Raw genomic sequence first — 15499 nt, 5'->3', positions numbered from 1 at the left:
TTATAGAATAAAACATTTAATCAATATTATAATTTTACTCCAAATATATACATATAAACAGTAAAATCTGAAACTGTTTTCAAAGTGGTTCCTCAATTTTATCCACAGCTGGATGAAATAAAAGTGGATACAGTCTATCTTACCCCCAGCACAAGCAAAGTCAATAAGCATAGTTGTCTTTTTTCTCTCTCTCTCTCTCTCTCTCTCTCTCTCTCTCTCTCTCTCTCTCTCTCTCACACACACACTCACACACTCAGAAAATGACACATTTTACAGATTTATGTATATATTTTTTTATTAAAGCATAAAATGAATCCATGCCCAGGAGGTTGGGAGCGTTGGGAGCATTGGGAACGTTGGGATCCTAATGAGGCACTGCAGAGAAACGGCAGAGGAATCGTGGGTCATCAAACTCATTTGTTTATTTATTTTCTCTCTCTCTAGATGATCGAGACCCCTGCAGTACTGAGGATAATGAGTGCTGATCATCGTTACTGATCTCCACACTGATCAAATAAATCCCTCCTGATGAATATTAATATTTATGGAACATTCAGGTCGGAATTCCGCAGAGCTGCAGATCCGATCGACACTAAAGACATTAAACCGGATCAAACTGTAAAAAAAAAAATTAATAAAAAAAGGATAAAAAAAAAAAAAAAACAACAAACTTGCAAATACTGAACATTCACTATTTACAAATGCCCGAAGGGCGGGACAGGGAGGGCATGTTACTATAGCAACGGCCCCAAGCTTCGCTCATGCACTGGAGGTTGAGGATTAAAATGCGTATAAACAGCTACAGTCGGACACGGCAGTACAGCCTAACACTGACTAACACAGAGCGCAGGGCTATATACAGTCTTACAGTCCGGCCCGGGGGCGGAGCGTCTGGAGAGGGGCGGGGCTTCCTATCAACAACAGAAACAGAACCGCCCCCAGGGGGAGGAGCTTCTCCTGCAGCCAAGTGTGAGACAGTTTTACCATTCAGTCCGGCCTTCAGTCCCCTCCCCCCCTAACACACGCACGCACGCACACACACACACACACACACACACACACACACACACACACAGTACAAACTACTGAATGTAAACTGGACAGTAAAAGAAGCTCAGAAACTTTAAAACATTTAAATAAAGTTAAAATAAATTAAGTCACATTATCAAACATTCGCTCCAAAAGTATTCAGACCACTGTTACACACACACATGGCTCCTAAGAGCTTCAGGTTATTCAGAGTTAACAGTAAACATAAACAAAGAAATAACCAAAAATACAAAGTAAAAATAAAATAACAGAAGCCAATCTGAACAGCAGTGAGTGTGTGTGATTGGGGGATTGAAGCAGCTCAAAGGAGGACAATGGTGTATGTGGGTGTTTGTAGCAAAAGTTTGTGTTAGCAGCATGCTAATGCTAATGCTGTATACTGCAGTCTCTCTGGGTGAAAACGGTGGTCCAATAAAGCCCTCCAATCACACACACACACACACACACACACACACACACACACAGCAATTGCCGAACATTCGTCCTTGCTCGCTCGCTCTTTCTCTCCCTCTCTCTCTCTCTCCTGCTCCGAGGCCATGTTAAACCAGTTGGTATCCGGATCCGGAAGTCTGGTCATATTCTATAGAAAACTGGACGGTCCAGTCCACCACCACTGGTCGAAGCAGTCCACAGCATCGCAGTTCAAAGAAGTCTATCAGGTTCCGAACACACCCGTGACTGCAAAACGTGCACACACAAATTAGCATTGCAGTGCTAGAAATACATTTACAGAACAAAATAATTCACTGAAAAAAAAACGTTGAATGTGGAAACTATAATATTAGTAAATACTATAATAAATCAATATTCAGTAGTCTGAGAGGTCAGGTGTCAGTCAGGCCTGTAACACTGTAACTTTACTCCAGTCCTCTTAGCAGAACTTGCAGGAGCTGCTGGGTCACAAGGACTGGACCGGGCCTGGTCAGTTCAGAATCATGTTAAATAGCTTCTAGTTTAAATAGTACGGAGGCTGTTATTTAACCCCCGAATTAAACCTGAACCGTAATTACATATAACTTCACTAATTTTAAACACTTTTATCCATAAGTCTACAACATAAACCTCTCAATCCTACAGCAGTGAATAAAATTACAAATAATCAGAAATTTTATGTGCTGTGCCTCACTGACACCTAGATTAGACCTAATGAATATTTAGTATTAGGTTATAGATATACAGTGGTGTAAAAAAGTGTTTGCCCCCTTCCTGATTTCCTGATTCTTTGCATTTTTGTCACACTTAAATGTTTCGGAACATCAAACCAATTTAAACATTAGTCAAAGACAACACAGGTAAACACAAAATGCTATTTTTAAATGAAGGGAGAAAAGAGAGAAAAAAAAAACCAAACCTACATGGCTCTGTGTGAAAAAGTGATTTAACCCTAAACCTAAAACCACGCCCACTTCCAGAACACTACTGACACTCGGCGCATGTGGCAGGGCATCCAGACCATCACCAACTTCAAGTCACCTCCACCTGCTTGTAACAGTGATGCCTCCCTTCCAGATGCACTGAACTGTAGAAAACTGTAGAAAGCATCCTGAACACCTGCATTACCGTCTGGTTTGGGAACTGCAACACTTCAGACCGCAAGATCCTACAGCGGATAGTGAGGACAGCTGAGAAGATCATCGGAGTCCCGCTTCCCTCCATCACCGAGATCTACACCACACGCTGCATCCGCAAAGCCACCAGCATTGTGAATGACCCAACCCATCACACACACGGCCTCTTCACTCTGATGCCGTCCGGCAGAAGATACAGGAGCATCCGAGCCTCCACTACTAGACTCGGCAACAGCTTCATCCACCAGGCAGCCAGACTCCTCAACACACAGAGACAGAACTGAACCCCACCCCACCCACCACACACCCGACACACTTACACAAAACTGAACTGAACCCTTTACACACGCAAAGACTGAACTTTACCCACACACACCCACTCAGCACACAGAGACTGACATGTCTTTATTCCTTCAGCAATATTTGCTGCACTCTTAAAAACTATAAACTATCTACCTCAGTAACTGCTGTGATTATATATGAAGAGTTTGGTTCCAAAACGCTATAAATCCATTTTTATCAATTTGAGTAAAAATGTTTTTTTGTTTAGCAAGAAAGTGGTAGGCTGAAAACCACCATTTTCTGTTTCAAACTATCAAATACCATACTAAGGTTAAAATAACACAAAAAATCAAATCAAGATTTTAATATTTAAGATTTATTTTTAAAAAATAATTAGTTTTTTCGCAAAACGCAATAAATCCATGCCATGTTTTTTTTTTTTCAAAATGTCTTATATATCCTTTGGAATCAATAGAACATTTTTTTTTACTGAAAATGTGCAAAATACAATAATAAATAACAGTAAATTGTACATCTGAATATAATAGTTTGACCATTGGGCCTAAAAACAGAAATTTCAAAACATTTCTTTTCGAAAAAAGGCAAAATTTCATTAACGAACAAGACATTAACTCTATAAAATCCCCAAAATCATGTTACATTAATTTTGATTGGATGAGTGGAGATGTGGCGTTCTGGGGGAAATCAAGACTGGCGTTTGTTGCATTTTGGAAAGAAAGAGAGAAAGCAGGGCAGTATTACACGGCGGATGTGGCGTTTTGATGGAAATTGAATATTGGCTTTTCAAGAGTGGTCACATAACATTCTGATTCTGGCTCTAACTCATTTTTTCTTTTAAAACGGTGTTTATTGCGTTTTGGAATCAAACTCTTCATATGTTCTATATGTTACAGTATGTTACACATCTCTGCACCTTATCCTCACTTAACTATCTATTATACCGTATCGGTACTGCACTGTCCTTTCTTTAAATTGTCTCATCTTTTGTTTTTATTGTTAGTGTTACAATTTTATATTTTATGTTGCACTGTCGTCACTCCTGCACTTTATGTTGTCTATTGCTTGTTGTTCTATGTTGCACCATGGTTCCGGAGGAACGTAATTTCATTACACTGTGTACCTGTACTCAGATGAAATGACAATAAAAGCCTCTTGACTCTTGACTTGACTTGAATAGCTGGTCGGGCCACCCTCAGCAGCAACAAATGCAAACCAAGCGTTTGCGAAAACTTGCAATGAGTCTTTTACAGTGATGTGGAGGAATTTTGGCTCCACTCATCTTTGCAGAATTGTTGTAATTCAGCCACATTGGAGGGTTTTCGAGCATGAACGGCCTTTTTAAGGTCATGCCACAGCATCTCAGGTCAGGACTTTGACTGGGCCACTCCAAAGTCTTCATTTTGTTTTTCTTCAGCCATTCAGAGGTGGACTTGCTGGTGTGTTTTGGATCATTGTCCTGCTGCAGAACCCAAGTTCGTTTCAGCTTGAGGTCATGACATTCGGACATCGGACATTCTCCTTCAGAATCTTTTGGTAGACAGCAGAATTCATAGTTCCATTTATCACACAAAGTCTACCAGGCCCTGACGCAGCAAAACAGCCCCAGACAATCACACTACCACCACCATGTTTAACTGTTGGTATAATGTTCTTTTTCTGGAATGCACTGTTTCTTTTACGCCAGATGTGCTGAGACACACACCTTCCAAAGAGTTCAACTTTTGTCTCATCAGTCCACAGAATATTTTCCCAAAAGTCTTTTTTGACCTCTTGGATGAGTCGTCGCTGTGCTCTTGCTGTAATTTTGGGCGGCCGGTCACTCCTGGGAAGGTTCACCACTCTTCCATGTCTTCGCCATATGTGGACAATGGCTCTCAATGTGGTTCTCTGGATTCCCAAAGCTTAGGAAATGGCTTTATAACCCTTTCCAGACTGATAGATCTAAATTATCCTCGAAATAACACGCAAAAAATCAAGAAATCAGGAAGGGGCAAAAACTTTTCACACTACTGTATATACAACTCAGAACTATCAGGTAGAGAAGGCAGTCAAATCATAGACAAATCAGACAAAACATTGAACCCTCAGTAAGCAACAGAGGCTAAATGAAGAAACACTAGAAGGAAATAAAGGCCAGTATATACTTCTGTGAGAAACCTACGCTGTAGCCTGTGCGTACCCTATGCCAAGACATAGGCCCTATGCTGTAGCCTGATGTGAACCTCTCTAGAAATGTGACTGGGTGACAAAAACCAAAGTATAAATGCACCTCAGCTGCATAGTGCACTCGTACAGGCTATGCCATAGGCAATGCACTGACTTGACGTAGAAGAAAGAATTGGTCTTATGACCTCATCAGTGCTGTCATTAACTGAGTGTAAAGGGTTGAGTGTGTGTAAAGTGCAGTGTGTATGTAGTGTAATTATTGAGTATGTGAACTTTAGTGTGTTTGAAAAGTGTAATTTGTGTAAAAACTCACTTGAAAGGACTTTCGATGGATGTCGCTGTGACCCTGAAGTGTTTATAACGCCTTGCATTCATTCGCTCATTAGTAGTGATACCTAAACCAGCAATCTACACACACACACACACACACACACACACACATACACACACACACACACACACACACAGAGTTACAAATAGGCAAGTACATAAAAATACACACACAATTGGGTCAGGTGGGTGTGATCTGACCTGGTACAGTTGGCACATGATGAGCACCGCCACCCACATGAAATGGAAAACGCTGTTGAGGAACATCCAGAACATCCAGGGCGAGCAGGTGGCAATCTGAGTAACGTATACCCACAATCCATCTCTGCTGTAGCTGCTCACACAGTGCAAACGCCAGTCTGAAAACACACACAAGCACATTAACACACACAGTTAATCAATTTTTCTTTAAAGTTAAGGGGGGGGGGGGGTGTTTCATTACAGTTCTTCAGTAAAATCAGTCTAAATGCTCAAATGCACAATTTACCCACAATATGTGAGTATGTGTATATATACGATCCCTGACAAAGCTGGGATCGCTTATTCCAGATGTAGGAACAACAAATGATTATCTTGTAATATAATAATGTCTTGTTGATCCGTTGGAATTGAAGCGAAAACTGCTTCTCTCCAACAATTGTCTTATGGGATCTGCCTGACCTGAGCTTGTCATGAATTTTACATGAACATTACTAAAACGTTTCTGTGAACATCAGCTTACATTTGCACCCAGTTGTTAATCTGAAAGCACTTGATAATAAAACAAACATTTTATGTGACAATTATTTTTTAAGAAATAAAATTCAATGCCATTTTAAGTTTCTATGTTATTTTGCGACCACCTTACAGCCACAAACTTAAATGTACTTTATTGAGATCTTAGGTTATAATAAAAGTCTGAATAGTGTGACATGCAAAAGTGTTTAGCCCCCATTTACTTTGAATCCTGAATCCACTGGCTATGTGTTTAAGGTCAATGCAGTGACGGAAGACTGATCCACGAACCATCTTCAATGCTCTTACTGGCCAACGAGGAGGTTGTTGGCCAAAATCTCACAATGCATCCATCCTCCCTTTAATACGGTGCAGTCGCCCTGTCCACTGTGCAAAAAGCATCCTCAAAGTATGATGTTTCCTCCCACATGCTCCACAAGTGGAGTTGATTTCAAAAAGCTCTATTTTGGTCTCACGTGTCCTTCTGCCATGCCTCATCTGGACCTAGGGCTGGGTATCAAAATTCAATACCCAAAAAAGCACCGACCGAGAACAGAAAGGTCTAAAACAATGTTGGGACCTGATTTTATGGAGAGTGCACATAGCGAGGTAAAAAAACAAAAACAACAACAACTTCCTGGCACACACAAGTGGAAAGCACAAGCAGAAAAGTGGTAAGCATGTTTGCGGCCATCGTTCAAATTGGTGATCATTCAATTTGTCAACACATCGCCACTGTGCTAAAATCTTAGGTGCTCGCTCTCCTTCTCTCACTTGCTTTGTCTCTCGCTAACTCGCATGTCTTTCTCTCACTTACATACTGCCCCCTCTCAAAAATCCAGGGAACTAGCATGAATTTTTAAGTGATTGACAGCACTAATATTTCATTTAATTTTGTCAAATGTAATGCTGTTGTTTTAAAAAAAAAAGAACTCTTAAAACTGAAATGCATAAAGTAATATATGGGTAGGAATAGTATTTGTAATTTAAGCACAAGCAATGATTATTGTTCTTAATAAAGCGCCACACACACGCTCACTGTTTGTTCCAACAAGATCCAAAAAGATGGAGTCTCTCATGGAGACAGAATGAGAATGAGATTACTCATGCCGGCTGTTAAATTAACACGTTGTGTGAAAATAATGATTGTCTTTTGTATTTTTTGGTTACAATCTAGAAAAAGGTATTCACGATACCCAACCCTATCTGGATCATCCAGAGGGTCATTGGCAACTTCAAATGGACATGTACATGCGCTGGCATCAGACCATGCGTGCCCTACAGGATTTTATTCCTGATGGCTTAGCGTGTTAACTAACGTAAGGCCAGATGTTGCATAGAGCTCCAGACCAAGAAAGACTGACCATTATCTAATGTTTCTTTAAAAAAAAAAATCATACTGTATTTTTCGCACTATATTATAAAGCACAGTGAATTTAGTCTCTTACAGTTAAAGTGGGAAAACTTGCAAAACCTGAAGTGTATCAAATACTTATTTTCCCCAATATTATATGTATGTGTTTTTGTGTGCATGTAGAACTCACAGGATATGCAGCCATACATCATCCAGCAGATCATACACAGCAGGAAGAATAAATAACCCATAAAATAGCGGTGATTTCCACTTCCTATACACAGAGGAAAAATAAAGATTAGGGTGTAGGGATTAGAGTTTAATGGGTTGGTATAAGAAGTGGGGGTTGGGGTTAGAGCACGGGTTTTAGGGTTTAATGGGTTGGTATAAAGATAATAAGGCTAAGGTTTAGGTTTAGAACTCTAAAGAGTGAAACTTACCTACACAGTTGCCGACCCACGGGCAGTGGTGGTCGAACTTGGCAATGCACCGATTACAGACAGCACAGTGTTTGGACCTGATGGGCTTTCGTATCTGAGAAGTTACAGTGTTTTTGTTTAATGATGGAATTATTCAAATGAAACTGTAAAAACCACAACGTTTGATTATCAGCAACAGTTTAAACACAGAGGAGAACAGAACACTGTTTGAATAGCCAAAAGTTTGATAAAGAAACAGAGCTATACTTACTAAACAGGTGCTGCAGAATATACTCAGGTCTAGACTGCCCGTCTCTGCCAACTCTACTATAGTCTTGAGAGAGAGAGAGAGAGAGAGAGAGAGAGAGAGAGAAATAGATAGGGACATAAAGAGAGAGAAAGAAATAGTAAGAGAGAGACAGAGAGTGCACAAGAGAAAGGCAAGGAGTACTCAGTACCAGCAAAAATCCCAAACATCAAACAGCAATCCAGAACCCTCTGCTACCTCCAGGTGTTTATTCAAATACCACTGGTCAGATTTACTCGACTCTCTTATCCCCTACCCCCTACCTTTTTCTTCTGCTCCTCAGAAGCTTTGATGATGCCAGGATCAGACTTCCAGGACTTGCCAAAGTTGTAGAAGAGAGCCAGGCTGTTGAGCAGGAAGGGCAGGTGTGTGGTGACAAATGGTAAATGTAAGACGAATTAAGGAGAATGACCATACCATTACAGATTTAAAAACTCCGCCAAATATTGCCTTCTGTCCCTCAAACACTTCCAACAAACATCGCATCAATCATCTGCAGGATCCACATAGCACATGGAAGGGTGTCAAGTGCATTACGGAATTTAAACGCAGAGTTGAACAAAGCTCCAAAGACCCCTCCCTGCCTGAGGCTCTACATCTGCTTTAAGAACCCTCCCCAGAACAGGCCAGGATAACATCCCGGATGGGTGCTAAGGTATTGTGCCGATCAGCTCTCAGACGTTCTGGCTGACATCTTTGTGGACTTTACATCCGCTTTCAACATCATGATTCCTTAGACAATGATGAACAAACTCTCCTTACTTGGACTGAGCTCCTCCTTCTGGAACTGAGTCTTACGTAAAGATGGAAGGAGATGATTGTGGACTTCAGAAGGGGCCAGCATGCCCACCTCCCCCTGCACATTGGAGGATTTACGGTGGAAGGGGTCAACAACTTCCATTCTGATCAGGAAGGCACATCAGCGGCTCTACTTCCTACGCAGGCTGAGACGAGCTGGACTCGTCAAGCTTCAAACGTGCTTTACTCACACAAGTAAACTGCTTTCACGAGAAATAAGTGTATAGATTAATCCAGGGCTCCTCAGGACAGCGAAGTATTCGCAGCTGCTAAATATCAGCGTGAATCGCGTATTTAAAGTGGCGCTCTGAGCTTAGTGGAAAGCATGAGATATCATTAACCTAATGTATTTAAATAATAATTGAAATAACAGGTGTGCCGAATTTTGACTCCCCAGCAGAAACAGACTACCCCTTGGCGTGCACACGCGTCTGAGAAACATGTGGGCTCTAGAGGTTTTTCCTCGCACTGTTGGTTATTTTTTTGTGGGTAAATGACGCTTTACATTTATATTTTACTCAGAACAAAGCAAGATATATAGCCTAGACTTCGGCGCCCCCGCCGCAAGACGTCCATTTATTTTAAAACACATTTAAAACATTGGAATAAATTATCGAATTTATCCAAATTACCAAATCTTAAAAACATTGTATTATTTTTATTTTAGGCCAGCAATTATAATTTAATATAGTGTTACAGATTTAAAGCAGGTCTTATATAAACCATTTATAGAACTGTCCCTAATTCCATTACATACATTTTTTAGTTTTTTTTTTTTTCACGCATATCATGCTTTACAGTATATTTGATAACACAGAGACAGTTCTCCTGCTGATATAAAAGGTTTCTTTCATTTATTCATGACTGGAACTGACTGTATTTACGTTTGCAATAACTTAAGTAAAGCAGCTGAAGGCCTTCGTGGACCAATGCGCGTTCTCCCGACATGGCATCACGCGGCGGCGGTGCCGAAACACGATAAAGGCGAGGCTTCGGGTAGACACTGTATTATTTTACTACTAGAGTATTAATAAGCATCAAGTTATAAATGTAGATAATCTATTATATAATAAGGCTCTCGCGTGGGGGAAATGCCAAGATCGCGGTTGCGGCGGTTATGTTCCTCATGCTGCGATTTTCGTGTCAATATCGCTATACTGCGGTTATCGCGACAGCCCTACTCAGTCCTCACCTCCTTCTACAGGTGTGGGGGAGAGCGTTGTGCTCTATCATCACTGTGTGGCATGGAAGCTACTCTGCTGCAGACAGGAAAGCTCTGCAGAGGGTGATGAAGGCTGACCTCCAGATGCAGGAAAAGAGCCACCTGCATCAGGAAGGATGCCACCCACCCAACACACTCACTTTTCTTCCTGCTCTCCTTCAGGCAGGAGGCTGCGGAGCATCAAGTGCAAAACAACCAGACTGAGATACAGCTTCATTCCAGAAGCTGTAAAACTCTTAAACTCCACCTAGCCAACACACTGACACTTTACGAGGATAATCACATATTTAAAATAACACTGACACTTTACCCACACAGAAACACTTACTGCTCTTTATACTCCTTCATACTGCTATAGCAAAAGTGCCTTATGCATTTGCACGTTGGATTTCATATTGCTGCTACTCCCTACTCTATACTTCTCTACTTTCCTATTCATATTACATGTATTCTTATCTATTTATTCCAATTTTAAATGTTATTATATTTTATTTTATTTTATCTAATCTACCTCTTTTTTACTATAATTACTCTCTTGGGTGGAACTGGACTGTGATATTACAATTTAATTCCACCTCATGTACCACATGTGATGAGAAAAAGACTCCTTCTATCCTTGAATTGTACTGGCATAAATTTATTGAAAAGGATATCATTCCAAAACCAGTAGAACCATGTGATGTACATCCAGAATTTAGTGGCCAGATAAATCCCAAGGGGCAGAGCGCTGTGCATGGAGTGATCAAAAAATGACCTAAAAGAGAGAAAGAAAGATTTTACTTTCATAGCACCAAGATATGAGTGAAGGAGCTTAGAGAAAGAGATCTTACTTGGACAGGAACTGCACTGTGAGCCAAACTCCAGCATACATCAGCCCTTTAATGAGCCACGAGTCGATGTCTAGGTCAGCAATGAAGCCCACCAGCCAGATGACCACAAATGGAGTCCCCAGCATCACCTTCTGACGAAACTCCTTCTCACACACGCACACACACAGAAAAACCTTTTTGTGAAATTAACCTTACTATTCCCCTTTAAAATATAAAGTTCTATAGTTCATATTAACATAATAGGTTCCATGGACTAACCTTAGCACTTGCAGTTAGGCCTGTCGCTAAAAACTGTTATTGACTTATTGTACAAGGCTAATAGGACTTTCTCAAAACTAAACAGCTTTATAGAAGGTTTAGAGCAGTCCAGTCTGGATGGAATTTGTTTTATAATTCCACGGCTCCGGTGTGGGTGTATTTTGGCTTTAAGCCAAATGAGTGAGGAGAACCCATCAACGCGAATGAGGCGGTATGTTGACTTTGTTTCAAAACAGTGGCGACAAAACCTGAGGTCTGATTTAAAGCACAACCATCCAGCCAAATTTTCCGAGTTGAATTTTAAATATGAATATTGTTACCCCAGAGAGATCCTGCCTCAAGCCCCACAAAGTAAATATGTTGGTGTTCCTTGCTAGGATGTTGTCTGACATATCAATAAATACATTCATAGCAGAAGCTATGGTCAGCTGAGCCATCTGTACCTTTGATCATATGGACACTTATGTGTTTGAGTTAATTTGTGTTTTGTAGCAAGTAATATATATAGATATACAGTACAGGCCAAAGGTTTGGACACACCTTCTCATTTAATGCGTTTTCTTTATTGTCACGTCCTTGCCCTGTTTTGTCTGTTCTCGTGCTTGTGTGTTGTTCCCACGTGACCCCTGCTCCTCTGTGTCCCCTGTCTCAGTAGTTTTCCACCAAGTGTCTCATTTGTAGCTCCGCCCCTTCCCCAGGTGTTTCCACTTCTAGTGTGTTTCATGTTACTATAAATAGCCCTCCTCTGTCACTTGTCCTTCGTTGGTCTTTGCACTAACCTCTGTTGTTTTGTCTCTCTGTGTTTCTCCGCGTTTCTATAGCCCTAGTTCCGTCTTTATTCCTAGTTTGTTTCCCTTGCTCCTTGTTCCGTGTTTTTCTCTGGTTATCTCTAGTTCCCTGTTTATATCCCTGCCTTGTTCAGTTTTGTATTTATTCAGTCCCTCGTTTGTTCTTTGTTTATTTACTCCTTGTTTGTTTATATCATTAGTACTTCTTGTTTGTTTAGTTTATGTTCTCTAGTTTCACTGGTTTGTTTTGGTTATTGGTTATTCATTTATCTTTGTTACGTGTTTACTTGTTCCTTTGTTTACTTGTTATTTATTTATTAAATTATTATTTATTTCGCCCTACCTGCACTTGCGTCCGTCTCCTCGTCTCCCTGCCTGGGTCACCCCGTGACATTTATTTTCATGACTATTTACATTGTAGATTCTCACTGAAGGCATCAGAACTATGAATGAACACATGTAGAGTTATGTACTTAACAAAAAAAGGTGAAATAACTGAAAACATGTTTTATATTCTAGTTCTTCACTCTGATTACTGCTTTGCACACTCTTGGCATTTTCTCAATGAGCTTCAAGAGGTGGTCACCTGAAATGGTTTTCCAACAGTCTTGAAGGAGTTCCCAGAGGTGTTTAGCACTTGTTGCTTCTTTGCCTTCTTCACTCTGTGGTCCAGCTCACCCCAAACCATCTGGATTTGGTTCAGGTCTGGTGACTGTGGAGGCCAGGTCATCTGCATCACTCCATCACTCTCCTTCTTGGTCAAATAGCCCTTACACAGCCTGAAGGTGTGTTTGGGGGTCGTTGTCCTGTTGAAAAATTAATGATCGTCCAACTAAACATAAACCAGACAGGATGGCATGTTGCTGCAGGACACGGTGGTTGGAACCAAAGATCTTAAATCCAAAAAATCTTAAAGCACAGATTTCCACTGGTCTAATGTCCATTCCTTGTGTTTCTTGGTCCAAACTAATCTCTTCTGCTTGTTGCCTCTCCTTAGCAGTGGTGTCCTAGCAGCTATTTGACCATGAAGGCCTGATTTGCGCAGTCTCCTCTTAACAGTTGTTCTAGAGATGGGTCTGCTGCTAGAACTCTGTGTGGCATTCAACTGGTCTCTGACCTGAGCTGCTGTTAACTTGCCATTTCTGAGGCCGGTGACTAGGATGAACTTGTCCTGAGAAGCAGAGGTGACTCTTGGTCTTCCTTTCCTGGGTCGGTCCTCATGTGTGCAAGTTTCGTTGTAGCGCTTGATGGTTTTTGCGACTCCACTTGGGGACATGTTTAAAGTTTTTGCAATTTTACGGACTGACTGACCTTCATTTTTTAAAGTAATGATGGCCACTCGTTTTTCTTTAGCTGATTGGTTCTTGCCATAATATGAATTTTAACAGTTGTCTAATAGGGTTGTTGGCTGTGTAGTGTAATAAACGCTAATAAGGCACATGTAAAAACCATTTGAGGTGACTACCTCTTGAAGCTCATTGAGAGAATACCAAGAGTGTGCAAAGCAGTAATCAGAGCAAATAGTGGCTATTTTGAAGAAACTAGAATATAAAACATGTTTTCAGTTATTTCACTTTTTTTTGTTAAGTACATAACTCTACATGTGTTCATTCATAGTTTTAATGCCTTTAGTGATAATCTACAATGTAAATAATCATGAAAATAAAGAAAACACACTGAAAGAGAAGGTATGTCCAAACTTTTGGCCTGTACTCTCTCTATCTATCTATCGATCTATATATATATATATATATATATATATATATATATATATATATAATATAAATGTTACTTAAATATATTTGTCGTTACAAAGTACTGAAAATATATTTGTTGTTATTTTTTGTTGTTATTTAAATGTTTATCATCATTTATCGCAATAATTTCTGGAACAATTTATTGTATCTTAACAGGCCTACTTGCAGTACCCACACCACCCTCAGTACTTTTATTACCCACACTGCCTTCATTACTTTCATTACCCACAACACCCTCAGTACTTTTATTACTCACACTACCCTCAGTACTTTCATTACCCACACTACCCTCAGTACGTGGAGTACCTACACTACCCTGAGTACTTTTATTACCCATAATACCCTCAGTACTTGCATTACACACACTACCCTCAGTTCTTTTATTACTCACACTACGTGGAGTACCTACACTACCCTGAGTACTTTTATTACCCATAATACCCTCAGTACTTGCATTACACACACTACCCTCAGTTCTTTTATTACTCACACTACCCTCAGTACTTTCATTACTCACACTACCCTCAGTACTTTCATTACCCACACTACCCTCAGTACTTTCTTTACCCACACTACCCTCAGTACTTTCATTACCCACACTACCCTCAGTACTTTCTTTACCCACACTACCCTCAGTACTTTCATTACCCACACTACCCTCAGTACTTTCTTTACCCACACTACCCTCAGTACTTTCATTACCCACACTACCCTCAGTATTTTCTTTACCCACACAACCATCAGTACTTGCATTACCCACACTGCCTTCAGTATACACATTACCCACACTGCCTTCAGTACACACATTACCCACACTGCCTTCAGTATACACATTACCCACACTGCCTTCAGTATACACATTACCCACACTGCCTTCAGTATACACATTACCCACACTGCCTTCAGTACTTTAATTACACACACAACCATCAGTACTTGCATTACCCACGCTGCCTTCAGTGCATGCATTACCCACACTACCCTCAGTACTTTCATTACCCAGACTCCCCTCAGTACTTTCATTACACACACTACCCTCAGTACTTTCATTACCCACACTACCCTCAGTACTTTCTTTACCCACACAACCATCAGTACTTGCATTACCCACACTGCCTTCAGTGCATGCATTACCCACACTGCCTTCAGTGCATGCATTACCCACACTACTTCAGGATTTGCATTACCCACACTACCCTCAGTAGTTTTATTACCCAGTACTTGGAGTAACCACACTATACTCAGTACATGCATTACCCAGGCTAGCTTCAATGCATACATTACTCACACTGCCTTCAGTATACACATTACCCACACTGCCTTCAGTATACACATTACCCACACTGCCTTCAGTATACACATTACCCACACTGCCTTCAGTACTTTAATTACACACACAACCATCAGTACTTGCATTACCCACGCTGCCTTCAGTGCATGCATTACCCACACTACCCTCAGTACTTTCATTACCCAGACTCCCCTCAGTACTTTCATTACACACACTACCCTCAGTACTTTCTTTACCCACACAACCATCAGTACTTGCATTACCCACACTGCCTTCAGTGCATGCATTACCCACACTGCCTTCAGTGCATGCATTACCCACACTGCCTTCAGTGCATGCATTAC

General features: G+C 40.7%; 1 protein-coding gene across 1 annotated transcript in view; it reads right to left on the bottom strand.

The window, feature by feature from the left end:
• Positions 1–277: 277 nt before the first annotated feature.
• The window catches only part of zdhhc17 (zinc finger DHHC-type palmitoyltransferase 17), a 29726-nt gene continuing 14504 nt past the window's right edge, over positions 278–15499 (bottom strand). The window contains exons 9-17 of the mRNA XM_022686338.2: positions 11062–11204; positions 10885–10985; positions 8475–8599; positions 8176–8238; positions 7926–8019; positions 7676–7759; positions 5619–5776; positions 5401–5495; positions 278–1728 (exon numbers count right to left, since the gene is read on the bottom strand). Of these exons, the coding sequence (XP_022542059.2) occupies positions 1590–1728; positions 5401–5495; positions 5619–5776; positions 7676–7759; positions 7926–8019; positions 8176–8238; positions 8475–8599; positions 10885–10985; positions 11062–11204 (1002 nt within the window). The 3' untranslated portion in view covers positions 278–1589. The remainder of the gene's footprint in view (positions 1729–5400; positions 5496–5618; positions 5777–7675; positions 7760–7925; positions 8020–8175; positions 8239–8474; positions 8600–10884; positions 10986–11061; positions 11205–15499) is intronic.

Source organism: Astyanax mexicanus, chromosome 2, assembly GCF_023375975.1.
Source record: "Astyanax mexicanus isolate ESR-SI-001 chromosome 2, AstMex3_surface, whole genome shotgun sequence".
Taxonomy (NCBI): Eukaryota; Metazoa; Chordata; class Actinopteri; order Characiformes; family Acestrorhamphidae; genus Astyanax; species Astyanax mexicanus.
Note: the sequence above shows the minus strand (reverse complement) of the source record. Positions and strands in the feature narration are given on the sequence as shown.